At 51.1% G+C, this 27,952-nt stretch overlaps 1 protein-coding gene across 1 annotated transcript in view; it reads right to left on the bottom strand.

Annotated features, from left to right (window-relative positions):
• SIPA1L3 (signal induced proliferation associated 1 like 3) overlaps nucleotides 1–27,952 on the bottom strand; it is a 106,062-nt gene that overhangs the window by 57,859 nt on the left and 20,251 nt on the right. The window contains exons 6-10 of the mRNA XM_068991757.1: nucleotides 25,827–25,984; nucleotides 18,105–18,681; nucleotides 13,424–13,698; nucleotides 5,996–6,247; nucleotides 5,114–5,251 (exon numbers count right to left, since the gene is read on the bottom strand). Of these exons, the coding sequence (XP_068847858.1) occupies nucleotides 5,114–5,251; nucleotides 5,996–6,247; nucleotides 13,424–13,698; nucleotides 18,105–18,681; nucleotides 25,827–25,984 (1,400 nt within the window). The remainder of the gene's footprint in view (nucleotides 1–5,113; nucleotides 5,252–5,995; nucleotides 6,248–13,423; nucleotides 13,699–18,104; nucleotides 18,682–25,826; nucleotides 25,985–27,952) is intronic.

Raw genomic sequence — 27,952 nt, 5'->3', positions numbered from 1 at the left:
TAGGGGCAGAGTGAAGCCCCTTGCTCACACCACATGGCTGATGAAGTGCAGGCCCTCTTGTCCTCTTGTCTCCCAGTAAATCTAAGATGGGCTGCAGGACAGGTTCGGTCTATGAGGGTCTCTGAGTTCCTAGAAACCTGATGAATCTGGCAGGTCAAGGCCCGCAGGAGAAGACAGCAGGAGCCAGAGGAGTCCCGAAGGGGGAAATGTCTGTGGCTGGACTGGAATGCCTGGCTTGGGTCCCACAGGCTCCAGGATGTCAACTGCGCGACAGGAAACGGGGAATGGAGCTGAGGCCAAAGGCCACTGGGGCAGCCCAACCTGCTTCAGGGCCTCCTAAGGCTGGCTGGTGACCAGCCATGAGAAACACTGGTGGGGTTCAGGGGCTGAGGTATGCTAGGAATGTTTGGCAGAACTTGGAACCTGGCTGGCTGTCAGAGATGAAAAATACTGAGACCAGTGATACAGAAAGCAGCATCAGAGAGCCTGGGGAGAGAGGGGTGGGCTGGGAGGAGATGGAATCTGAGGGGAAGTGAGAGTTTTCCACTTGCCAGTGCCAGAGAGCCTGAAACACCGAATCACAGCCTCCCAGTGTCACTGCGGGGGCGGGGACTCCTGAAGGGACCATTCCTGTGGACAGGCAGCACAGCGCTGGGTCAGAGTTGGTCCCTCGGAATCACACAGGCCCAGGTTCCTGGAAAAGTGATCCCGCCCAAGTGGATCCACTTTGTTGAGCTTCAGTTTTCCCTCTCCCTCTATAAAATGGGACATTCTACCCACCTCGTGGAATTGATAAAAACAGCCCACTGAGCTCATGTATCAATGGGACAGTCCAGAGAACAAAGAAACAGACCCCCACAAATGTGCCCAGCTGATTTCCCCTTCCAATGAGCTTTTGCTTTAAGGGACAGCGGAGGAGAAGGAGCCTTTTCAATAAATGGTGCTGGACACTGGCAGGCAAAAAAAGGAATCTCAACCTAAACCTTTCACCCTATGAAAAAACTAGCTTTAAAAAATTAACTCAAAGTCAACTATGGACTTAATTGCAAAATCTAAAACAATAAAAATTTCTTAGGAGGGGAATTTCCTGGTGGTTCAGTGGTGCAGATTCTGTGCTTCCACTGCAAGGGGCATGGGTTTGATCACTGGTCAGGGAACTAGGATCCCAACATGCCAAGTGGTGTAGCTTAAAAAAAAAATAAAAAGGAAAAACTTCTAGGAAAAAACGTCTTCAGGACTCAGGACTAGGAAAGAGTTCTAAGATTTAACACCAAAAGCAGGATCCATAAAGGGAAAACAATTGTAATTTGCATCTCACCAAAATTAAAAACTTTTGTTTTGTGAAAGACTCTGTTAACAAGATGAAAAGCCAAACTAATGACTGGTGGGAGGAAGTATTTGCAAACCACAGAGCTGACAAAGGACTTGTGTCTAGAATATACAAACACTGAAACACAAAGGTGTTCAACATCATTAGCCACTGGAGAAATGCAAATTAAAACCACGATGAGCTATCATCACACCTATGAGAATAGCTAAAGTGAAAAGTGGCGATGACACCAGATAGTGATGAGGACGTGGAGAAACCGGATGACTCACAGCTTGCCAGTGGGAACACACAATGGTACAACCACTCTGGAAAATAATTTGGCAGTTCTTTTTAAAACTAAAAATGGACTTACCACACAGTATGCAATCGTATTCTTTTCTTTTTTTTCCTAAACACTTTTCTACACACAATACAGAATGGTCAGCACACCCTTTCACTGAAATAATAATGCTCTCAACTTGTTGAGTAAGTGGCACTTGGAGAAACATCTCCCCACACCCGCCCCAGGTTTACTGAGGTGTAAGGGACAAATAAAATCATAATATACTTAAAGTTGTACAATGTAATGATTTGAAATATGTATACGCTGTAAAATGATTACCACAATTACCACATCTAACATCTCAAATAGTTATCTTTTTTTGGGGTGATAATGTTTAAGATCTACCCACTTAGCAGATCTTAAGTGTGTAATACAGAATTAACTACAGCCACCATGTGACACGTGAAATCTTCAGAACTTACTCATCTTATAACTCAAAGTTTGTGCCCTTTGACCAACACTGTCTCATTCTCCCCACCCCCAAATAACTACCATTCTCTCTACTCTGTTTCTTTGAGTTTGACTTTTTTTTCATTCCACATGTGATACTGCACAGTATTTGTCTTTCTGCTTTATCTCACTGAACATAATGCCTTTAAGGTTCATCCACGTTACTGCAAATGGCAGGATTTCCTCTTTTTATGGTTGAATAATATTCCATTGTGTATATTACACCACGTTTCCTTTATCCATTCATCTGTCAACAGCCATTTAGGTTGTTTCTATATTTTGGCAAGCAACTGCATTCTTGGGCATTTATTGCAGAGAAGTGAAAACTTATTTTCACGCATGTTCAGAGCATGAATATTTGCACAGCCCAAACCCAGAAACTACCTGAATATTCATCAATGGTACCACACCACCAAATACAACTCGGCAACAGTAAGGATTTGACTACAGATACAGGCAAAAATGTGGATGACTCTCAACTGAGAGAAAAATCTCAAAAGGGCACATACTGTGTGATTCCTTTTACACAGCATTCATGAAGTAAGAGGCCCAGAAAAGATTAGTGGTTGCCAGAGGGATGGGGGAGGGGATGGGTGTGGCTATAAAGGGGTAGCCAGAGGGAGTTTCATGGTGATGGCACAGTTCAGTCTTAACTGGACAAAACTCCACACAGCTACACACACACAGGTAATTGGTGTATTCCGAATAAGCACTGTGGATTATACCAATGTCAACTGCTTTGATATTGTATTAGTTATTCAAGATGTTAAATTTGGAGAGGCTGGGTGAAGGATTCAAAGAGGGCTCTATACATTTCTTTTAAACTTCTTGTGAATCTATAATTATTCAAATAGTTTAAAAGCAATAAGATAGGAGTGGGGACACCAGGACTTTGGGGGGAAAGAATGCTCCTTGGAATTAACAAAAGCATCATCCCCTCCATCTCTATTCTTGGCTGATGGCTCCATGCCAACTGCCACTTCCAGCCTCAGCCACTGTTGCCACCCAGGTGCCCCCACAACTCAGACTCCTCTCCATTCCACACCTTTCTGCTTACTGATGTCTGTGGCCTCTGCTCTGTCTGGAATAACTTTCTCCCTCTTCTCTGCGGCAAACTCCTATTCATCTCTCAAAGCCCTATTCAAATACCACCTGCTCTGGGCAGCCAGCTTAGAGCTGGGGTTGGGCTGAGCTCCCTCCTCTAAGGCCTGAGTCTATCAGAGCTCTTGGCAGTGTGTGCATCCCTTCTGAGATCTTCTCTCACCATAGCAGGTGCTGATAACAGGAACCCCTGGGTAAGTATCTCAAATATTTCTCCTGGCACCTGGAACACAGAGGGCTCTTGGGACCCACTGCAGTTGAGAGCTGAATGGTGGCTACCAGAAGATGAAAGAGTATGTTTCCCCCAATTTTACAACAGAGGATTAGAATCAAGCAGTGGTTTAGTGTAGTAGCTCTTGAAGTGTGTTCCCTGGGCTGGCAGCCTTGGAATCACATGTCCTACCCTAGTCCTACTAAGCTGGAAATTCGAGGGTGAGGCCCAGGTATCAGTATTTTAACAAGCGCTCCTTTTGGGTGATTCTGAGGCATGTTAGTTAAACAAACTCACTCACTCACTCCATCCTTTCATCAAATATACACCAAGGATCTACCAGACCCTGAGCTGTGTGATGGTGATCATAAGAAAAAAAAGTGTTATATATTGGAAAGCAGCAGGCCTGTTCATGCACACACGCAAGAATATGCATGCACGCACACTTCCCTGGGCTAACAGGATGGAGAGGACTCAAGGCTGTCATCAGGAAAAGACAAATGGAAGTCAAGGGAACAGGTGGCAACATGTCACTGTGTGGGAGGTGGGGGTACAGGGAAGGCTTCCTGGAGGAGCATCAGCACTCACACTGGAAGAGTGGGGTCCAGGGAGTCTGTGGGGGTGAAGATCATGAAGAACTTTCGGGTGGACAGAAGAACACAGGGAGGATTCTGCAAAGCACACAGCCTGCCTAGGAGAACAGAAGTGGCTGGGGTCTAAGGCCACACCACCCTGAACTCGTCCCATCTTGTCTGATGTCGAAAGCTAAGCAGGGTCGGGCCTGGTCAGTACTTGGATGGGAGAAGGGGCTGGGGAGGCTGATGTGCAGGGCACTGCACGAGGCTGGAGAGGCAGGGGAGGAGGAGGGGTCCCTGCTGGCCACAGTGAAGCGTGGAGGCTGTGTCACGAGAGCTCTGGGACACGTGGGGGTGGGGTTTGGAGCAGGCAATAGACGTGGCCAGCCAGAGGGGGGGTGGACTAGAGGAGGTGGCACAGAGGCTGGGGGCTCAAGGAGGTGGCCAGGGCAGGGCACTGGGGAAAGGAGGAGGGGGCGGGGGCAGAGATGCTCAGGAGGTTGAAGAGATGGGCCGCAGTAGAGGGGAGGGGAAAGGGAGGCATCCAGGATGAGGTGCACGGCTCTGGCCCAAGGACAGGCGAGTGGTGTGGCCACCCCTCAGACAGGCACCCCAGGGGAGGAGGAAGGTTCCAGGGCACTGGAGTGGAAGGCTGCTGGAGAGTAAGCTAGAGAAACTGTGTTTATTCCGAGGGCACAGAGAGCCAGGCAGGAGTTGGGAAGATCCCCTAAGCTGCCAGTCTGGGGAAGGGGACAGGACTGAAGCCTGACTGGCCCTGAAAACTCGGTAATGCTAGGGGCCTGGTGTTGGGGGAGCGTGGGCTGGAGGCAGATAACTGCTGTGTTGCAAGGGGCGTGCTCAGACAAGTGATTCAGGCATTGAGAAAAATGGCAACTGAAACGCTGCTGCAAGGACCGGCAGGGCCCTTCCTGGTCAGGCTGGCTTGGCCCCACATCCTAACACACACAGCCCTCTATCCCAGCAGGCCTCTGAGGACTCTGGGGAATCCAAAAGCCCCATAAAATGGCAAATAAACCTGTATGTCAGGTAAGTGCATCTCCCGGGGAAGAAGGTTGCTGGCTTTCATCAGATTCCTTAATGGAAAAGAGAGAGCAGAGTCTGACCTTTCTGGGGATGGCTTGTATCTCGCGTAGGTGGCCGAGCCGGGGGTGGAGAAGCTCCCAGAAGGCTGTCGGTAGGGAGGGACTTTGTCGACCCCTGCTGGTGACGCTGTGTAAGGGGTTTCGGGGAAGCTGACGGGCCTGGAACAGAGGTAGGAGAGAGGAAGAGGGTGGGGGTGAGCAAGGAGGAGCCCGGCCCAGTCCTGCTACCCAGCCACACCCGTGGGCTTCACCTGCTCTCCTCTGTGGGGATGGAGGCAAGGCTGCTGAGCGAAGGGCTGGGGAGGCCAGGACACCCCTTCCCACCACAGCTGAGCCCACCCCTCAGCGTCTGCAGCCTGAAACAGGCTGGACGGGCCACCCACACCTGGGACAAGACTCTCCTCTGCAAGTTAGATTCCCTCATTTCTTAGAAATTTTTCTTTAATATATAAGGTATTCAAAAGCACTTATCTGTAAGGTATATGCCATCATAATAAAACAAACTGCCTAAAGTTACCACCGACCCGAGAGCTAGAACTGGGGCCATGTGTACCCATGGGTGGGCTCCTCCCCGCCCCACTTCCCTGTCTCCCCAAGAAGTAATCACTCTCCTAAATTTTGTGCTTATCAGTCCCTTGACCTTTAAAACAAATACATGGTTTTAATCTCACATGGTAGGGTGGATTTCCAACAGCAGGCGCTGAGCGCCCCAGCTCTGCGTCCATGCTCCAGAGGCTCATGAGGCAAGTTTAAGGCAAGGAGGAAGGGAGGGGTACGAGAATGAGAAGGCAAGGGAGAGGAGGAGGGCGGACAACAGGCGGAGGAGAGAGAGAAAGGCAGAGGGCGGCAGGGGGCAGGCGGGGGCTGGGTGGCACCCCTGGGCAGGGGTGGGGGTGTCCTTACCTCTTGCTGTGCAGGGGCTGGGACTCCCGGAAGGGGACCACGGGGGTCTGCTTCGGGGGCCGGCTCAGGGACTGGGCGTGTCCGGGGGTGGCGGGGGCGGCCCACTTGGAGGCCGGGAGAGAGTTGTGGGACGCAGGCCCGCTCCACTGCCAGGGAGCGTTGCTGCGGTAGGGGGGCCGGCCCCCCGGGGCCAGGCCCTCCAGCTCGGTCTTGGGCTCCGAGGTATTCATATCATAGGTTTCTGGCCACCCTCTGGGAAGAAAAACATTGTTACTCGGAAAAGGCCCCGGCCCACCAGCACGCAGGGCTGCTGCTTCGCAGCCCAGATCTGAAGTCTTCTATTTTAAAGGCCGAGTGGGGACCCTTCAAATTGGTCTGAAATGGAGCAGCTCTGTGTCCTCAACCGAGACAGGGTCCAACACAATGGCCCCGACTGCTGGGCACACTCTACTTCATCTCCCCGTCCCCTCCTCTCCGTCTCTCCCAGTCTCTCCCTTCACCCTGACCCAGGCCTCCAGTTGGCCAGTGTCCTCTTCAGGCTAGCTTGGCGCCCCCACCCTCCCTTGGCAGTACTCAGGGCCAGAAAGGCGGATGCCCTCAGCATCAAAGGACAGTATCTGCCTTGTTCCAAAGAAGCTCAAAGGCAGCTGGAAGAGGAGCAGGTGACCTACTTTGCAGGGTGGTTGGAAAAAAAAAAAAAGCCACGAAAAATCCAGAACCTTGAAATAGATGCACAAAACGGCCTGTGACTCCCCCTAGACCAGGCTGGCACACGCACCGCAATGTTCCTGGCTCAGGGCGGGGGGCTCCGCGGGTTGGGCTGGCGTCCTCCGCCTCCGCTGCAGTGCAGCGTGGGAGGGGGCTCTGAGCCCGAGCAGGGGGCCGTGCTCACAAAACCCACCTCCCAGGGGCTGTGGGAGCCAAGCTGGCAGGAGCCCTGGGCCTGGAAGCCGTCAGGCCCACACCGAGCCAGCCCTCTGGGGTTCTCCTGAGCCTCCTGGAGCCTGGGGCACTCGCAGGGTCACCCGGCAAAAGATCTGGTGGTCGTGGACCCAGGTCACGTCTGCTAAGGAGGCATCAAAAAGTGACCCAGGAATGTTCTCTGGCACCTGGGCCAGATACACAGTGCCCTCGGCAGCACTGGAGCTGGAGCTGGTATTCAGAAGCGCCTTCCAGCAGCTTCTCTGGATCAGTAGGTGCCCACGCCTCACCAGGTGCCAGGTGAGGAATGACAGCATACGAACGCCTAACAGGACCTGCAGATCTGCCAGGCCCAGGTGGAGGTGCTACCACCGTGGACCCAGGCAGTGCGTACCCGCTGCTCCTGCCTGCCTAGCTTCTACACCCCCTTCTCCTGAGAACAGGTCTGTGGGCTCTGGGTGGGGTGGATCCCACTTCCTGGCTCCAGGTATGAGCATGTGACCCAGGCCAGCCAATCAGCAGCGCTTCTTTGAGGTGACGGGCACAGGATTGTCAGGTGCCCCAAGCTGAGCCAATCAAAGACAGTGAGCATCAACTCTGGAACTGCTGCAAGGGGGGTGGGGTGGGGGGTGGGCAAGCAGGGGAGGTGGGGGTAGGTGGTAAGAAAAAGATCTGTTTCACTGGGCTGCTGAGCTGGGGAGACCTAAGCTGGAGCTGCGACAAGGAAGAGGTGGCTTGAGAATGATAGCAACGCAGAAAATGAGACAGGTGAGAGAGATTCTTGATGAAGATGTCCAAGAGCCTGCATAAAGCCACATTTCAATCTTGCCCTATCTCCCAGTCTTCTCAGGTGCATTAGCCAGTCAAGTTTCTCTTTTGCTTCACCTCTGTTGCTGGTTATTATGAATAGATACACTGAAGAAAGAAGCAAATTGAGGCACACAGAAGTTAAGTAACCTATTCAAGGTCACACAGCCAGTAAGAGGTAGAAACTGAATTGATTGATTTATCCTTTTTATTTATTTTTCTTTTTTGGCTGTGCCATGTGGCTTGTAGAATTTTAGCTCCCTGACCAGGGACTGAACCCACGCCCTGGCAGTGAAAGCACTGGATTACCAGGGAATTCCCAGAAACTGGATTTATAGATAGTAAGCTGACTCGAAAACCCACAACTTTAACCATCATACACACTGGCTTACTGGGACAGTGGTTTGGGAGCCAGTGGGTAGATTCCGCGGGCCCGTGACTTCTGCCCCTGTTACTGACAGCTCCACCTTTGGCCAAGAGTCCCTGGGCATGACCTCAAAGAGGGAAAACAATCACTGGAGGGCAGCACAGAGTGACAGAGAGCCAGGGTGCAGTAGGCGGACAGCTGGTTCAGATCACAGCTCTGCTGCTTATGGCCCATGTAGTCTTGGGTGAAGGAGTTTCCTTCTCAGAGCCTCAGTTTCCTCATCTGCAAAATGGGGGTGGTGGTGAGCATCAGCTAGAAGTCTGGCGCATGCCAAGTGCTTAACACATAAGAGCTGTTGCTGTGGTCGCCTTCTCCAGCTGATTTTGTGGACTCTGCCTGCCATTCCCACAAGCTCAGAAGCAGAAGCCTTCTTTCCATTTTCTGAAGTCCAGCCAAACCCACCTGGGGGCTCTAGAACAAATTCCTTCCCTGGGATCTGAGATCCATCAGCATCTAGATTACCCTGAGTGCTCAGTAAAGGAAAGCAGATGCCTGGGCCCAACTCAGCTCCTCTGAATCACAGTCCTCTTTGAGGCGGGGCCCAGGAAGCTGCATTTTACCAAGCTGCCAGGGATGATGCTGACATGAGAAAGTTTAAAAAGCTCCTTTCACTGATCCAGTTTTAGGATTGTTTTTTAAAAATTAAAGTGTTATTAAACGGCACCTCTGTCCACCAGTTACACCCACCAGAAGCACCCACAGCTGCCAGGTTTTTACATATTCTTGACTCACTGCATTTTCTGTAAACAATCAATTACTACTCCATCATATGGATGACCTGGGATTTACTCAGCCAGTCTCCTATGGTTGGACATCTAGTTTCTTCCAGTCTTTTGCTCGACCAACAACGCTGCACTAAAGATTCCCTCTCCAACCTCTCAGCCATGTGCGGAAGATGCCTGGTGATGGATGGCCAGTTTCGCAAACCGCTTTTCCTATCTGCCGCCTCTTCTTTGATTCCCAACAGCCTAGTTTCTGGAGGCCATGGGGACTCCTTTCTCTCTCTCCAACTCACTCACTTGTGGGGTTTCAATTCCCCTTCTCAGGGAGGAGCATCCCCTCCCCCTTCAGATATCTTGAATCCAAATGAGGAACCAAAGGTGTCCTGGATCAGCTTCTCCATCAGGCAGGACAGACACAGTGAGATGAGCCTGTACAAACACGCCAGGTTACCATGACACGCCGCTTCGGGGGCTCTGGGATGTCCCTCCTGGCTACCTGGCCCACCTGGGCGGGGCTCACTTGAGAACCCCAGCCTCATGGTCTGGGGGTGTGAGTATGACCCCCTGTATGCTATGCAGTATCTGAAGAGCCTGGGGTCCAGACCCAGGCCCTACAAAGCCTGGCTGGTGGCAGGGATTGTGACACCCAGGCTAGGAGGCCAGGGTCATAGCAAGAAGCTGGAGGAACCGCGAAACTGGGCTATCAGCTCTGCAAACGAGGTCAGTCAGACCCCTCTGAGCTTGAAGAGCCACACACACCATGCAAGTCCCAACACACAGCTGTCCCGTTTCGGTGGCTGCCTTGTAAAGGGAGCTGGATGGTAGCTTTCCTCCTAAACAGGGCGGGGAGTGGAACCCGTCTGTCTGGTCACACCCTCCTTGGCCTCAACTCCCCAGAACTGGAGAAGGGAGCCTGCAGATGCTGCCTTTCACTCAGCTGGTCCCTATCTGCAGGTCCAAGGATATTTGTGTGGCCTCTGGTGCTTCCGAGGTTTGGAGAGTCATCCAACAGGCGGGCTGCTACTGTGTGCGTGTGTCTGTGTGTGTACGCAACGAGGCAGAAGGGTTACCTCAGCCTGACTTGCCCCTGCAGAGCTTGGCGCGGGTGTGGCCTGGCCTTGGCCCCATGCAGGGACGGAGGAAGCCCTGGAAGAGGGCTGGGAGAAGGGGACGCCTAGGGCCTGACTGGAGTCCCAAGGCTAGAGGACTGGCACCTGGGTGGCCAAGCCCTGGGTTGTAGCAGGGTTGAACTGTCCCCCACCAAGTTCAGAGCAAGGAAGACTCAAGAAGGTGGGAGGGTGCAGCCAGGACTCACATGCCCACAGCTCGAGACTGCTTTGAGAGGCAGCAGAATACACGGAGATGGGGAACCTGGACTGAGTTTTGCTCTGCCACTTAGTAGCCATGCAACTCTGCACAAGACAGTGGTCCACCCTGGGTGTCAGTTTTCTAATCTGTAAACCAGGGATCACACCAGCCCTGGGAGATCACGTGTGTAAGCTCTCAGTGTCCCCTCATTGTGTGCCTTTCTCTTGGCTCACCCTGTTCCAGCCACGTGTCCCTCCTTCTGGTCCATCAACAACCCAAGGGCCTCTTGTTCTTACCCTCCCCCCCTCCACAGGGCCTGTCTCTTGGTTCCTTCTCACCCTCAGGCCTTTCCTGACCACCCAGTCCGATGTCAGGTCAGGCCTAATGTTCCTCACACCCAGGACCTCATGGCTGGTGTCTTCTGAGTGCCTCCTACAGGCCACGTCCTGTTCTGCGTGCTCTGTGGGGCTCGCCTCCTCCAACCTTATAGCCACTTTTGGGCAAAAGCTCCATTTCCTCTTTTATAAAAGAGGAAACAGGCACAGAGTGGTGGGGAAATCTGCCCAAGGTCACAGTTAATAAGACGAGGAGCCTGGGCTCAAACGTAGGTAACCTCCCTGCAGGTCTGCCTTCCCACTACACCCAGTGATTTCCGCTTGGACTGTGTGAACCATCTCACTGGCTTACTTTTTTATTGGTTGTCTTCCCCAATCCATTCATCAGGGCTGTGAGGGCCCAGGCCCAGACTGTCCTTTGTGCAGCTGTGCTTCCGGCCTTGGGATGTAGTGATTCTAGAACCACTGTTTCCAAGTCATCGCTGGAGGTTGCTAGGGTACCAATTCATTCTTCTCAGAATCACATCTATCCTGCCTTCTCTGTACAAATTATATTTCAGAGGAATCAAATGGCTGCTGAAGGAATGTTCATTTTGGAAGAATTCCAGCCAATAAATGAAGAAAAGATTTCCTTGGTGGGTGGGCCGGTGGTTAAGAATCTGCCTGCCACCGCAGGGGACACAGGTTCAATCCCTGGTCTGAGAAGATCCGACACATCGAGGGGCAACTAAGCCCGTGAGCCTCAACTACTGACGCTGTGCTCTAGAGCCCGGGAGTAGCAACTGCTGAAGCTTGCGTGCGCTAGAGCCTGTGCTCCGTGACAAGAGGAGCTGCTGCGATGAGGAGCCTGTGCGCTGCAGCTAGAGAAGAGCCCTGCTCACGGCAACTGGAGAAACCTGGTGTGCAGCAACAAAGACGCAGCACAAAGACAGACACATAAATACATTTGTTTAAAAATAAAGAAGGCAGGCTAGAACTGAGGACATCACTTGAGTGTGACCCATCATGACACAGGGGATCCAGACAAGGATCACAAATAGCTGCTGAGAGCCGAGGGGAAATGTATAGCGTTTAGGGTCAGGCTGCCGCCCTCGGAACCCTCTGACCGCCCCTAGTATCACTCCCACAGGGATAGCCAGACATGTGGCGCCTCCTGATGGATGCACACCTGGGAAGTGCTGTGACCAAAAGGAATTCAGGGACCTCCCTGGCAGTTAAGCCTTCACTTTCCAAGCCGGGGAAGGTGGGTTCGATCCCTGGTCAGGGAACTAAGATCCCACATGCCTCACAGCCAAGGAACAGAAACAGAAACCAAAAGTAATATTGTAACAAATCCAATGAAGTCTTTAAAATGGTGCGCATCAAAAAAAATCTTAAGGAAAAAAAAAAAAAGGAAATTCAACTAGAATCTGATCAAGCTTTTATGCCTAACTCCAGGTTGTGGGAAATACACGTGCCAGAAGAACAGGTTAAAGGACATCAGCAGGATGCAAGCAGATAAATCCAGGAAGTGGGAAACTGAAAAACAAGAGGCCCGGTTTCCTCCCAAAACAAAAGGTAAGAAAAAAAATAAGATTTTTAAAAAAGAGATTCATCAACCAAATGCCACAGGAAGAGCCTGTGATACAAAAGAAGTTAAAGATGGACAGGGGAGTTGAGGCAGTCTGCTAAATTTTTTTAAGGTCCTGACTGGGTAGAAACACAGTTGAAGGAGTGAGACTGTTTCAAATAATCTAAGGTGGAGAGGTATGGGATGAAAAAGAAACAAAGACAAAATAAGAACTGGCCACATGTTGACAAATCTTGAAATAGGGGACTTAGCATGCTTTCAATATGCTTGAAATACGGGACTTCCCTGGTGGTCCAGGGGTTAAGAATCCACCTTCCAAGGCAGGGGATGCAGGTTCGATTTCTGGTTGGGGAACTAAGACTCCATAAGCCATGGAGTTTAGACTAAGCCCGTGGGCCACAACGAACATGCCATGTGCGGCAACTAAGGCCTGATGCAGACAGATAAATAAGAGAAAGATGCTTGAGATATTCCATTAAAACAAAACAGAAAGAAACAAATCCTGCCCTGGCTTACCAGTGAACAAAACCCAAGCCTGGCACTGTGTCCAGGAAGGGCGCCCAGTCTGCTCCCCTGCCCAGGTCCTCTCCCCCATCTCAGCCTTGCTCGACGTGCTCCACACCGCCCTCCCTGGGCTGCAGGAACCCTCCCCCTACATACGCTGATACGCTGGAGACCCTGCCCTGGCCTGTCCATGGCCTGGGAAATCACATGGCAGCCTCCACCAGGGAGCCTTCCCTGACCACCTGTTAGCCCCTTCTAGACCCTGCTCTTCTCCTCGGAGCTCTTCACTGCCTGGTCCTGTGTTATACACCTATTTAATGACTGCCTGTCAGGACACAAACTCCAAGGGAAGAGGGGCCTTTATTTTGTTTGCTGCTAAATGCTACTCAAGACTTCAAATGGACTGTATACACAGTAGGGGTTCAGTAAATACGTGCCGAACAAATGATGAAGCACATTGGACCTTTAGGCAAGGTCTTTTTTCCCACTATTTTTTGGCTATGCCTTGAGGTATGTGGTATCTCAGTTCCCCAACTAGGGATCAAACTCACGCCCCCTGCAGTGGAAACGGTCTTAACCACTGGACTGCCAGGGAACTCCCTCAGGCAAGGACTTGAACATTATGTGCGACTAAGGAGGGTGCCCACCTTGTGGGGCTGTGGTGGGGGCCGGAGGGGACAGCATGCGCGTGCAGAGCTTAGACCATGACTGCCTGCAGGAGGGGTTCCACAGATGCTGACTTGGACCCTGACACCATTATCGCCACCTGTTGAGCAAGGGCCCCGAGGGCCAGGGCCCGGGGAGCTGCTGACCTCTCCGGGGGGACAGACTTACCTCCGGGGCGTGCCGTCGTCGAAAGGCGGGATGATGACCACCTTGACGGTGACGGAGGTGCGTAGCAGGTCAATCATCTGGTCGTGGGTCAGTGTGACCACGGCCACCTTGCAGATCTCCACCAGCCGGCTGCCCTGCCGCAGGCCAGCCTGCCAGGCAAACCCGTAATCCTCCACCTCGGCCACGGTCCCGTCGTACTTCACGTGGAAGCCCAGCTGCCCCAGCCCGTTCCGCCGCAGGGTCATGTCCACTGTCTCCCAGCCGTTGGTCATCACCTGTGGGCCACACGCAGGGTCCAGTTTCACAAGCTGCTCTGGGGGGAGCGGGGGCAGCTCTTGGGGGGAGATTCTGCCCTTTGGAGGCCAAAGACCCCCCCTCAACCCCTCCACTCTCCCAGGTGATGTCAGGGTACAGGCGCGCAGACACCCACCTCGTCCCAGCCTGGGCTTCTGACTCCTGGAGAAACGTGCACACCTCATACAGAGGCGGCGGTCATGAGTCGTGTTCTCCACATGCCCCTCCCACCCTCTCTATGGTTGGTGGTCTCTGGAGCTTGTTTTGGGCTTTCCAGGTGGCACTAGTGATAAAGAACCTGCCCGCCAATGCAAGAGACGTAAGAGACTCGGGTTTGATCCCTGGGTTGGGCAGATCCCCTGGAGGAGGAAACAGCAACCCACTCCAGTATTCTTGCCCAAGAATCCCATGGACAGAGGAGCCTGGTTGGCTATAGTCCATGGGGTCACAAAGAGTCAGACACAACTGAAGCAACTTAGCACGCATGTACAGGACTTGTTTTGGCCAATGAGCTGTGAATGGGACTGGAATACTGTCTGGGCTGGGGCATTTCATTGCCAATTTGAGACCCTCTTCAGGCATTTCCCCTCTGCCATGGCCACTGGGATTATTTCAGAGACCGCCTGTTTGGTCAGCTAGGGTCTGTGAGTTTACAGACTCCAGCCCAACCTGAGATGGACACGTGGCATGAGCGAGATAAACCTTTGTTGTCTGAAGCCCTAATGGATACGGTGACTGTAACCAGAGTAAGCTGGAGAAGCCAGAGACCAGAGACCCTGCGAGTTTTTCTAGGCTGGGGGCTCGGCGCCACATTCTTTACTCCAGGACCTCATTCTGCAAGGCAAAAACCCCTTTCGAACCTCCACCTCAGACTGTCCCCCATCCTGAAGCCAACCAGACCACACTGGGAGGGCCTTCTCTCTGATTTATTCCCTGTTTCACTTGTGGGAGACTTTCGCCATGCTAACCTATGACCATAGATAGTAGAAGCCACTGAACAGAACACCTAGAGCTTCAGCATATCCTTAGGGATTCCCTCTTCTTCTTGGAATAAAAAGATTAACTTGATAAGCTGGAGCTGTTAACCAAGTTACAGCAAGATCTGCCTGCCTAAAAACTGCCTTAAGGAAAGCGGCTGTGTAACGGTTGACATTTCCCGTGAGAAGTCATTCCCTGGTTAGAAATGATGCTATCTGATGTACTCATTAGAGCTGCACAGTAAGAATCTTATGTCACAAGCCACGCTGCGCATTCATACATTTACACATGTATCCACATACACAAAAATATTCTTTGCAATCCACACAGACGTTCCCAAGTGTGGGTAGCAAGAAACAAGTGTGGATGGTGAAGGACTTACCTGAAGATGTAAACACATCTGTTCCTGGCTAGTCTGGACAGTGAGCATTTGGGAGGTGAGGAAGCATGTGAAACTGGGACAAAGTTCCATGAGACCAGGTGCCTGCTCAGTGCCTCATTCTTTTCTAGCCTGTCCTTGAAAATTGCCTACTGAGATCCAGTAACTGATTTCATGGCCCAACTTGTTTACATGCCACTAAGGAATTACTATTCCTTTTTTAAATACATAATAGGCAAAATAGTTATTTTTCAGAAGCCGTATGTTTTAGAGATAAATCTTGACACATTTACCGATGAAATGACAGGATGTCTAGGATTTGTTTCAAAATTATCAGGGGAAGGGAGAGAGGGAAGGGAGAAACAAGATGGGCACCAGGCTGATAACTACGGAAGCTGGTGATAAGGCTAGGGGTTCACTAGGCGAGTTTCTCTACTTTTGGGTCTGTTTGAAATTTTCCATGATTAAAAAGCTAAAACAAATTTGTTTGAAAGGAAAGCCTACAGTTTGGGGCCTCAAAAGAGAAAGTCATGACTGGCTTCATCCCAGACCATGGCCTCTGCTTTGGGAGTCAAAACGCTTCTTCCCTTTGAAGTCATCGTCCTTGTGTCCCGTGAATTGAATTAATAATAGTATCTCCCTCACTGGGTTTTGGGAAGAAGAAATGCAAGGTTGCGCAAGGCTGCAAGGAGTCAGATAGTTGGCCCCCTGCGAATGGCCACTTTTGCTATCACTACAGACAGCACGTATGTGTGCATTCAGTCCACGGTCACTGAGTGTCTGCTGCACACCAGACACTGGCCCAGGTGCTGAGGACGCAGCAAATATGTAAAAATACACATCAAATGGTGGTAGGTGCTACTGTGACAAAGCCGGGAAAGTGGGTGGAACAAGCTCAAGGCCAGGTTCTGGAGGGGGTTTTTACAATTTTGGATAACAAGGCCTCACCGATAGGTGACCTTTGAATAAATGCATGTAGAAAGGGAGGGAGGCATGTGGGGATGAAGAACGTGTTCCAGCGTGAGGGCACAGGTAGTGCAAAGGCCCTGAGGCTGACTGCCCGACGAGCCCACTCTGGACACAGAAGTCTGTGTTCTTGGAGCAGAGAGAGTAATAAGGAGACAAGAGTGACAGACAGCCAGGCTACGTAGGGCCTCACAGGCCACCATAAGGAACCGGGCTTATACCTGGAGTGAGCTGAGGGGTTTGAGCAGAGCAGGGACATGATCAAGATCCCTCTGACAACTTTCCTGAGAACAGACCCCAGGGAAGCAAGCAAGGAGGCAAAGGAGACCAGCAAGCAGGCTACTGGACAGGCCAAGAGGGGCTGCAGAAAGGGCAGGAGTAGCAGAGTCTGCCTCCGGGGGTGGAGCCGACAGACTGGACGTCGGAATGAGAGACAGAGGAGTGAGGCTGGTGCGGAGGCTTACGATTCCACTCACGTGATGGGCTTGTTCTCTGATGAGACAGGAGAACGCACGCCGGGAGGCAGGGGGAACGAAATCAGGAGCTTGCTCTTAGACATGTTGAGTTTCACAGGTTGAGTAGGCAGTTAGTCATTAGTCTCAAGTTTGGGCACAAATAGGTTTTGGAGTCAGAAAAATCTGGATTCAGATCCCAGTCTGCCACCTACTGGCTGTGTGACTTCTCTGAGCCGCATGCTCCTCGTGGGTCCAATGGGAATAAAAACAGTGCCTACACTCCACAGGGTGGGTGGAGGGCTGTGAGATCATCGGTCATGAGCACACAATCAGGGGTCAATCATCTTATTCAGCTAATCGACCAATCAGCATTTAATAAACACCTACTATGTGCCAGCCCTGATCTACACAAATGAGATAAGCAAGTGAGCAAAACAGAGGCCCTTGTTCACGGACCTCACATCCTAATGGGAAATCTATACACTAGTTGTTGCTGTAGTTTAAGGCGGGGCATGAAGTTTGGAGTCAGGGAAGCTGAAAGCTGGTCTTTACCAATCCCACCTGAACTCAAGGAACGAGTGCAAAAGCCTAGAAGGGTGAAGAGGGCTGGCTGTGATACTGGCCTCTGGAGATCACAGCCTCCTAAGTCAGGCCAGCTTGCCTGGGCAACATAACTCATCCAGTCCTTAAAATTTCCACATGATGTAGGACGATAAGTGGTAAGTGGATGGTAGGATGGTAAGTGGCAGTGCTGGGACCTGAAGCCAAGGCTTCTGACTTGAGAACTTGTGTCGTTAACTCCCATGATATGCTGCCTTCTCTATTTCATGGTTGACATTCTGCTAAACCCACTGAGAGCCAATCACTGACCACAGCTTTCCTTCACCCGGGGCTCTGAGGTAGCCTTAGTATGTCTTAGCCCAATGCTTCCAACGACCATTACCAACTAAACTGTCATCTCACTTGAGACCAATCTGCTACCTTTGGTTTGGCAGCTGTCTGAGCCTGAGCTGCCAAGAGGTTAGGGTAAGATTTTTTAAATCTAGACTGTGAGTCTCTGTTCTTTAACAGAGAATGTTAAATCACTTACATTTATTGTGATTACCTATGTGGAATTATTCCTGCCACATAAGTTTGTTTTCTTATGCTTTTTTACACCCCACCCCCAATATCCTGCTTCCGCCCCTCTATTTTAAAGGTCCGGAAGTCTTTCATTCTGTTGAGGTAGCCAAAAAGTTCATCTGGTGTTTTGTAAGAAGGTACAGAAAAACCCACATGAACTTTTTGGCCAATCCAATATTTTAATTCTTCTGGAAAGTATCCTTACATTTTTAACATGAGTTTAAACATCTAGAGTGAGTAAATAAGCCTTTTGTCCTCTCAAGGTGATGACATGGAGAGCCTCAGATCTTTGGCCCAAGCCTTCCCCAGGGAGAACCCAGGCTGCAGAACCCACTAGACCCCTGGTGTTTAAAGTGACAATTCTGATTCTCTTGGGGCTGACGAGTGTCCTGGGCCAATTGACGGGGCTCAGGGAGGTACTTCAGTGGTTCCTAAGGCCTCTGCCAGACCAGAGAACTGCTGCACCTTGAGGGGCTCTCTCCCTTACCTTCAGTCTCTGGACAATTTCTCTTATGTCCTCCACAGAACCCTCAGAGGCCTTGAGGAAGATGTGGTCCCCTCGCCCGTAGAAGATTTTGATTGTCGAGGAGTCTGGGGTCCAGCCGATGACATCCCCGCAGTAGCAGTTGAACACCACTTGCTTAGTGCGTAAGTCTAGGAGCACCACAAACTCGTTGGAAATTCCCAAAATGCAGTCTATCTCTACCCCCTGTGCATAGTCCTCAGCCGCCACCCTCCAGGCGATGGCCCCGGCACTGTGCTGCTCAGCGCCTGCCCGGGCTTTTGTCTTCTCCTTCTTCTTGGAGGTCAGGGAGATGAGGTTGAACTTGCCGGTGGAGTCAATGGGTGTGTTGGAGACACAGTTTTCCGCCAGGTCCTTGAGGTACTCCTGGCGGGTCCTGGTGGCCATGGTGTGGAACTTGTCAGACTTGTGCGCAGCGTTCTCAGCATTAATCACCTTGGCCAGCAAGAAGTCTCTGAAGACATCAGATTTTCGGAATGTGGTTCCGCTGGGGATCGGGGGGCCGAAAGGAGGAGCATCTTTGGATCGGGTCACTGCCATACTGAGGAGGGAGAAATTTTTTAGATGGCGGAAAGAAAGGCACTTGAGAGTCCCTTTAGAAAGAAAATACACAATCAGAAAGAGGAGTTTCCTTTCTAAGAAAGGAAGTCTACATCTAATTAGTAAGTTGCCAGCTGACTAGACTGGAAACTGGAGAAAGTCTTAGGGTACACATATGCGTTTTTACTTCCTATGCAGCAGATGTTAGAACATCCACTGATATTTAAAGGGTAATTTTCCTAGCACTGTTCAACTTCAGTTATTCTTGTTTTATATACATACAGGCTTGTGGTAAATCATAGTTTTGCAAAGATTCATCCCTTTCTCTCTACCTTTATGGACAGGTACATCCCCGCCCTGTTCATCCTAAGCTTGGTCATGAGATTTGATTTGGCTAATGGCATTCGAGCACAGGCACAAATGGGCACGTGCACCAGGCTTGCCTCCTATGTACCTGCCCTCTCCATGAAGTGAACATGCTCTGGGGTCTACTGGTCAGGGAGAATGAGGGTGCCTGGAGCAGACATGCAGCCAAGGGCAGCCAGGCCTCAGCCAACCTGCAGATGAGTAAGCCAAGAAGAAATGATAATGTTTGTGAGCCTCGGACTTTTGGGGTGGTTCATTAAGCAGTGTTACTATAGGAAAATCGGACTGATATGGAACATTCTGTGATTTACTTCTTTCAGACACTTGCATGCTTTGTAACACAAACATGCTTTGTAAATCATCTCTACAAGGGGAAGTTAGGATGGGACCCTTCCTACTTTGGGTTTTTCGTTTTTTTTTTTTTTTTTTTAAAGATTTTTTTGATGTGAACCATTAAAAAAATCTTTATTAAATTTGTTACAGTATTGCTTCTGTTTTATGTCTTGGTCTTTTGGCTGTGAAGCATGTGAGATCTTAGCTCCCCAACCAGGGGGTCGAACCTGCATCCCTTGCACTGGAAGGCAAAGTCTTAACCACAGGACCGCCAGGGAAGTCCTCTACTTTGGTTTTAACTGAGCTGCCATTAGGACACAAGTCATACAGCAACTGAATGAGAAGGTATAAAAGAAGTGATCTAAAACCTTCTCCCCTAAATTCCTGAACTTCCTCTTCCATTATGCTAACTAGAGGGAGAATCTTATTGGGAGGAAAATCCGCGGAAAAAGTGGGCCCGTCATCTCCATTCCCTCCCTGAATAGTGGCCTCCTCGGTGACCCTTAAGTTTGGAAGGAGACTGGGTGCTGCTCCTGCCTGGGAGCTTTGGAAGGAGGGTCGGGAGCCCCGGAAGAGCCCAGAGTCCAGAAATTATTTAGCTGGTAGAAAGAAAGGCACTCGCAAGTCCCTGCAGCAGCTGTCACCACAGCTCCAGTGGTAATTTCCCGCTTCCTGTTTCCTCTTGTGCTCCCTCCCTGGACAGGTCAGAAACTGGCAGTAAGCCTGGGCGAGGGGAAGTGCAAGGCGGAGACACAGAGGAGAGGGACGCAGGCTCCCCATCCACCGAGGTTCCCAGGTGGAGGCAGCCTTGAGCTGGGAGGCAGAAGACTGGCTGCTAAGTCAGGTTCAGATCTGATGAATCTCAGTTACGATGCTGCGATGACCAGCTCGAGACTCAGTGGCTACAGGGCCACTGAGTGATCTTTGATGACTTCAAAGATCAGGCAGAAAGGCTATCGCATCTGCCAGAGTGAGCACCCAGGGAGCAGGGGAAGACATTTAATTTAAAGGGGCTCCAGGGACTTCCCTGGCAGTCCAGGGGTTAGGACTCTGAGCTTCCACTGCATGGGTTCAATCCATGGTTGGGGAACTAAGATTTCACATGCTGCTACATGTAGCCAATTTAAGAAAAAAAAAGCCTCCAGGGATACCATGAGTGAATTATGCTATTTACACAATGACAATTAAAAAACAGTATGAGATACTAAAGAGAAGGTTTTTTCTTAAAGAGTACTGCATTCACCTTCTATAAAAATGTCAGCTTGTGATCATGGTGTTGGGGAGAGACTACATACTGTAAGACAATTTTTAAAGTAATGAGATTCTTGATTAAAACCTATTTCATGAAACCTAACCACAGTGTAAGGCTTGTTTAAGTTTTGACTCCTGAACCTCTACCCAACTTGACCAGGGCATGTGTCTGATCAGCATTTCCAGGATGGCCCTCTCCTTGGACCCTGGGGAGTTAGTGTTCTGGGTGTGGTGCTATGAGGAAGAGAAATTAAGCCGGGATCTGAGGCTGAGTAGGAGCCAAAGGAAGAGCAGAGGAGAGGGTGCTGCAGGCAATGGGCATGGGAGGTATAAGACCCAACAGGAAAGAGCACGTGCAAGGTGAGATGCGGCTGGTGCGCCACAGCCCAGAGAGTAAACGGTGGCAGGCTGGTGAGGTCAGCAGGGACCAGGCCAGGCAGGGCCTTGATAGTGAGCAAGCATTCTGCATCCTGATTGTGAAAACAAGCACCCATTTGACCATCTGGACCAGCTTTTCACCGTCCGCACCCCCAGACCCAGTCTCTGCCATTTTCTGCCCCATCCAGTGCCCTGGAAGGTGGGCTTCCACAGGCTGTGTCAGCTCCACCGGTTCCCCTGGCCAGGATACATGGGAGGGGAGAGAGGGTGGAGTCTTTATTTCTCTTCACTGCCTGCCTGTCAAGCTAGGACAGTGGCTATAGTCCTTGGTCCCTTGCTCAACAGCCATAGCTTCTGAGGGGTGGCCCCTCTCCCAGAGCCACACTTCACCCTGGTTTCCAGAAATGTCTCCCGTGCCCTCTGACCTCATCCCTCATGGTGGGTAATGGCTCCTTGCTATTGCTGGCTCCTAGATGCCTCACTTTCCTATATTGGTTCCTTTAACCTACCCACACCTATTAGTGAAAGCTGCTCAGTCTTGTCAGACTCTTTGTGACCCCACTGAGGGTAGCCTGTCATAGACTCTTCTGTGCATGGGATTCTCCAGGTGAGGATGGAGTGAGTTGCCATGCCCTCCTCCAGGGGATCTTCCTGACCCAGGGATGGAACCCCTTGCACTGCAGGCAGATTCTTTACCATCTGAGCCACCAGGGAAGCCCTTACCCACACCTATCAGCCTGTTCATTAATCCCTCAGTTAAAACCCTGCATGGGGGACTTCCCTTGTGGTCCACTGCTTAAGAATCCACCTTGCAATGCAGGGGACACAAGTCTGATCCCTGGTCAGGGAACTAAGATCCCACAACCAAGGAGCAACTAAGCCTGTCACTACTGAGCCCATGCGCCACCACTAGAGAGTCCATGCACTATAACAAAAGATCCTGTGTGCTGCACCTAAGCCCAGACACAGCCAAATAAGTTAAAACAAAACCAAAACACCCTGAGTGGGGGGCACCTGCTTTCTGTGGCTCCCTGATGAACACAGGTGCCAGCTGGACCATCTGCAGGGATCACCGTGGCTGCCCCATGAAGAAAGGGAAGGAAGGGGCCAGAGCGGGTACAGAGACCGTGGAGGGAGCTCCTGCAGACCCAGGAGGGCCAGGCCCCGTGCTCTGGGAAGATCTCCCTGGGAAGATCTCTCCTGGTTGCCCTGGAGCAACTAAGCCTGTGTGCCACAACTGCTGAGCTGGTGTTCTAGAGCCCCAAAGCTGCAGCTACTGAAGCCCACGCCCTCAGAGCCCATGTTCTGCAACAAGAGAAGCCACCACAATGAGAAGCCCGTGCACTGCAGCCAGAGAGCGGCTCCCGCTCACCGGTTAGAGAAAGCTCGTGTGCAGTAACAAAGGTCCATCACAGCCAAAAAATAAAGCAAATAAATCTTAAAAAAAAAAAAAAACACAACAACTTAGTTCTTACAGTGTGACAAGTTCTATGACAGAAATGTGTCGAGGGGTCATGGGGAGAAGAGGGGATGGGAAAGTTCTGTCCAGAGAACCGCTGTGTGTGCAGGGGGGGTGAAAAGGGGTTGTGGGAGGGGGCAGTTTGGTTGCATCTCTAACATTTTCTTTCTTCAAAATTAAAAGCGAGAGCTGAAGCAAAGACGGCAAAATGTTAACATCTGTGAGATCTGGTGGTGGGCACATGGGTGTCTGTTATTCTCTGTACTTTTCAGAAGGTTTGAAATGTTGCATAATGAAAATATTCTGAATTGCAAAAAAAAAAAACACAAGAAACCTTGGTGCGTCAGAACAAAAAGAAACCCTCTGGAAACCACATGAAGGCTGGCCCAGAAAGCGTGGAGGTTGGCCGCAGGCTCCTGTGACAAGCCAGGTAGGAGAGGGGAGCCCACGGTTAGGAGAAAGGGGAGAAGGGCTCACCCAGCAGCCTCCTGCCTCTGATGTGCTATAAGGGTGTGTGCGCACGCATGTCTGCGCATGTTCAAGAACTCTATCTTTGTAACCTCAGGCCTACAGGGAGCCTGAAGGCACAAGCCCTCTGAGCTGCAGCTCTGTCCTGGGAACAAGCATGAGTGGGGGAAGGGGCTGCAGGCCTTCCACCTGGTGTGCTGGCTCCCAGCGGCAACACATCCAGCCTGGTGGTCCACAACCTTCCTGCATGTTGGAATCCCCCTGCCTCCTCTCACGTATCTGGCCCAGAGAAGAAACTGGTCAGCTTAGTTCAGTCGCTCAGTCGTGTCTGACTCTGTGACCCCATGGACCGCAGCACGCCAAGCCTCCCTTCACCAACTCCCAGAGTTTACTCAAACTCATGTCCATTGAGTCGGTGATGTCATCCAGCCATCTCATTCTCTGTTGTCCCCTTCTCCTTCCACCTTCAATCTTTCCCAGTATCAGTGTCTTTTCAAATGAGTCAAATGAGAAGAAACTGGTAGGTTCTTGGAAATTCCATTGAGTCCACCCAGGGCACCTATGAACATACTGTTTGGCCCAGTAACTCCATGCTGAGGACCTTACCTATCCCAGCTGTGTGCCATGAGAGTCTAAACTAGGTTATGGGGAACTCCTGGGTGGTCCACTGGTTAAGACTCAGTGCTTTCCCCGCCGAGGGCCTGGGTTCAGTCCTTGGCCAGGGAACTAAGATCTCACAGGCAGCATAGCATGGCCAAAAACAAACAACCGCCCCTCCGTCACAAAACTACATGGAGGGAATGTGTTAATAACAGCGCTGCAAGGTGGAATGTAGTAACAGGTGACAGGAAACAACCCTAATACCTGTTGCCAAGGCATAAGGGGAGATTCTTAGGCATCTATGTAATGGAATAATACGCCGTCATGAAGGGAAAAACACTTTACAGACTGGTGTGCAAAGTTCTCAAATTCTGCTGAGTGAAAAAATACAGGATGCAGAACAGTGTGTGGGATATGATACCACCTGTATTAATTAAAAAGGTGAAAAGGAATATTTCCATACATTTGCCTGTATGGGCCTAGGTTATCAGGAAATCACTAACAGCAGCTGCCTCTGCGAGGGCAATGGTATAATGAGGACTTACGAGATGAAAGGTGAATTTTGATCTTTAACTTAAAAAATTACCTTTTGTATCTAATTTCAAACTTTTTCTTCCCCCTTTAAATGTAAACTAACATTACTTTACCAACAAAGGTCCGTCTAGTCAAGGCTATGGTTTTCCAGTGGTCATGTATGGATGTAAGGGTTGGACTATAAAGAAGGCTGAGTGCCAAAGAATTGATGCTTTTGGACTGTGGTGTTGGAGAAGATGCTTGAGAGTCCCTTGGACTGCAAGGAGATCCAACCAGTCCATCCTAAAGGAGATCAGTTCTGGGTGTTCACTGGAAGGACTGATGTTGAAGCTGAAACTCCAATACTTTGACCACCTGATGCAAAGAGTTGACTCATTTGAAAAGATCCTGATGCTGGGCAAGATTGAGGGCAGGAGGAGAAGGGGATGACAGAGGATGAGATGGCTGGATGGCATCACCGACTCGATGGACATGGGTTTGGGTGGATTCCGGGAGTTGGTGATGGACAGGGAGGCCTGGCGTGCTGCGGTTCACGGGGTCGCAAACAGTCGGACACGACTGAACTGAACTGAACGCTCCCAAGCCCAGGCCCCAGTGTCTGCGATGCTGACCAGGGACCAATGTAGACCTTGGCCCGGGCCCAGGTTATTGATAGGATGGTTTTCAAGAAGCACCGCACTCTCCTCACTTCACACCCAGAGCACTTTCCATTTGTCCTGTGGGGGCTGGCCATGTCCTCTGATGAGACTGGCGCTTGGGGAGGACACTGAACGGGACTGAAGCTTGTAACACAGTATTATTCAATACATTTATTTATTTATTTGCCTGCACTGGGTCTTTGTTGTGGTATGAGTGACCTAGTTCCCTGACCAGGGATTGAACCCAGGCCCCCAGCACTGGGAACGTGGAACCTTAGCCACTGGACCACCGGGCAAGTCCCTTGTGTCACTTGTTGATCTTCAAATTAAGAACCCTCAGCTCTGTCTCCCGCGGGGGCCGCCCCTGTCTACCCTGCCTCCATCCTTGCATCTTCCAGTCTTCCTTTGGGCCACACTCTGGTGCTTCTCAGCCACACGCCCCATGCCCAGCACAGCTGCTAGTCTTGCTCTGGGATGGGCATGTGACCTCACGTGGGTCAACGAGCCTCAGTTCTGGGGCTTCTTTTCCTGGGAAAAGTAGGCTCTCTTTCTGCTGGGTCTGCAGCTGGCAAGATGCTAAGCATGGAGCTGCCAGCAAATGAAATGATGTACAGGGAACTGGAACACCTCCAGGTGGGCCTGAATGTGTCATTTATGATAGCCAGCACGTAAGACCGCCTCTTCATTTATTTATTTATGTTCTTTTCGTGCACCATGAGGCATGTGAGATTCTAGTTCCCTGACCAGGGATCAAACTTGTGTCCTCTACACTGGAAGAGCACAGTCTTAACCACTGGACTGCCAGGGAAGCCCTGTGACTGCCTTTTTGAGATGAGTTTCCTGTCACTTGCAGCCAAAAGACTCCAGGCAAAAACAAATTCCTGATGGTTTCTTTGTCGAAACTGGGATGACATGGCCCTTTCTGGTAAAGAACCACTCTCTCAGGACGTGTGGGTATGAGTGAGTAGAGCTCTCCTACTGAAGCACGTACAAGAAACGTGGGCGGCTGCCTGCCTGGGCCAGCCGTGCCCTCTCTCCCCCCACCCCCATGCTCCCTGGCTGCTGGAAGCCAGCTTTCCTGACTTCCTGCGCATGCAGGGGGAGGGGCGGGGCGTGTACCTGTAGCAGACATTATCAGTGCAGGGGTTGTGGGCCCGGACAATGATGAAGACATGCTGAAAGTGGGAGCGGATGTTCTTGGGGGTGAACGGCAGCGCCCCGGGCTCCTGGAAGATGATGGTCACGATGTCGTTGCCTATGTGCCTCTTCCTCAGCAGCTGGTGGTGGGGAGACAGGGGCGGGGGAGAGGAAAACGTCAGGGTAGGCTCCAGGTTCATGACCTGGCCCATCACCTCTCTGCCGGCTCCTGCCACGCTCCCCCTTTGCCCCAGCCACACCAGCCTCCTGCTGCTCCTTGAATGAATCAGAAACCTTTCCTTTCCTGAGGCTCCCGCGGACCGTCCTGAGGCCTGGAGCTTCTTCCCCTAGATCCCCACACGGCTTGCTCCTGCCTGCCCTTTCAGGTCTGGGCTGAAATGTCACCCTCCCACGGGGCCTTGACTGTCTTACCCATTATGTCACCCCCTCTGCTTTTCTGCCCGTTACTCAAGTAATAGTGTGTTACTCGTCCACACTCATCTTAACAAGCGGCTGCCCCTCTTCCTTTTGTTTCTGTCTTTCCCCACTAACGTGGCAACTCCTGGAGAACAAGGATTTTGTCTGCTTTGTTCACTGCCAGGTGCTTTATCCTCAGGGCCTAGAGCAGGGCCTGGCACACAGCGGGTGCTCAAGAAACGTCAGCTGGAGGTCAGCACGGTCTGGCAGCTTTTGACTTGCTCAAGGTCACATTCACGGACTCTGGCAGAGGCAGCCTTGAGACCGCTAGCAGGGCCCATCTCTGGCTACCTGAGTTGAGAAGGCTGGGGTGATAGCCTCAGATCAGCCCACAAGAACCCTGTCATTTCCCCCCTGCCTGTCATGGCCTCTGAGAAAAACTGTCATCTTCAAAGGCGATGATGTACTCTTGGCATTTTACTTCCTTGCTAAAATTACATTGTTCTTTTTTTTTGGCCACACCAAGTGGGCATGTGGAATTTAGTTTCCCAGCCAGGGATCGAACCTGCGCCCCTGCAGTGGAAGTGCAGAGTCTTAATCACTGGATGTCCAGGGAAGCCCCACATCGTTCTTAGGTATAGAAGTTTAGCCTTTATGTAACTGTTAGGAATTCCCGCCAATGAGGAGGGGGTTGCATGCAACTCTACGTGAGGTGGCCCGGAGTGTGAAATCTGGTCACACTTAGTGGCACAACACACACTGCTGAACCGTTGGCTCTCTGTGTGTTTTACACAGGATTAAACTAAACTGCTTAAGTACCCATTTATTGTGACCAGCCCTGAACCAGGCGTCTTACACCTACATATGAAAGCTGTAACCTCATTTTATTTTTACAACAAGTCCTGTGAGGGATTAATTCATCTGACCTCCTTTTGTTGATGAGAAAAGTTAGGTTCACGGGGGTTAAATGTCTTGCCCTCAGTCCAGAGTCATGGAGGGAGGAGCTGTGATTTGAACCCACTTCTGCTTGACCCCCACACCCCAAGCTTTCCCCACCGCACCTCCAGGAGTACGCTCAGCTGCTTCCCATGTACTCCTGGGCTGGGCCCTGCCATGAGCTCTGGTTTCACACACAAGCGCAGGGTCCTGTCCCCATGACCCTGAGACATGGGTGCTATTGTTCTACCCATTTCAGAGCAGGGACCCGAGACCCAGGGAGGTGAGATGACACAGTGAGGAAGTGGCAGACGAAGAACGCCAACTCATGCTCAATGAGAGCAATGCTCTTACAGCAGCTACTAGGTGAACTTTCTAAAAATCACCGACGTCTGACCATAAAAATGGTCAGCAGAATGCACAGTGCCACCAGCGGTGGTGTGGTGTGTGTGCTCAGCTGTGTCCGACTGTGTGACCCCATGGACTGCAGCCTGCCAAACTCCCCTGTCCATGGGATTCTTCAGACAAGAATCCTGGAGTGGGCTGCTGCTTCTTACTCCAGACCATTTTCCTGACCCAGGAATCGAACCCAGGTCTCCTGCATTGGCAGGTGTATTTTTTACCACTGAGTCACTTGGGAAACCCCGTACCAATAGGAAAAAATACACACACTTCCTAAGCCATCAAAAGCCTGTAGGGTTTCTGTTCATAGAAACAGCTCCTGGACATGCATGGCGTGTCCAGGAGAGGAGGCC

The sequence above is a fragment of the Capricornis sumatraensis genome, chromosome 20 (assembly GCF_032405125.1).
Source record: "Capricornis sumatraensis isolate serow.1 chromosome 20, serow.2, whole genome shotgun sequence".
Lineage (NCBI taxonomy): Eukaryota > Metazoa > Chordata > Mammalia > Artiodactyla > Bovidae > Capricornis > Capricornis sumatraensis.
This window is presented reverse-complemented; position numbering and strand designations above follow the sequence as displayed.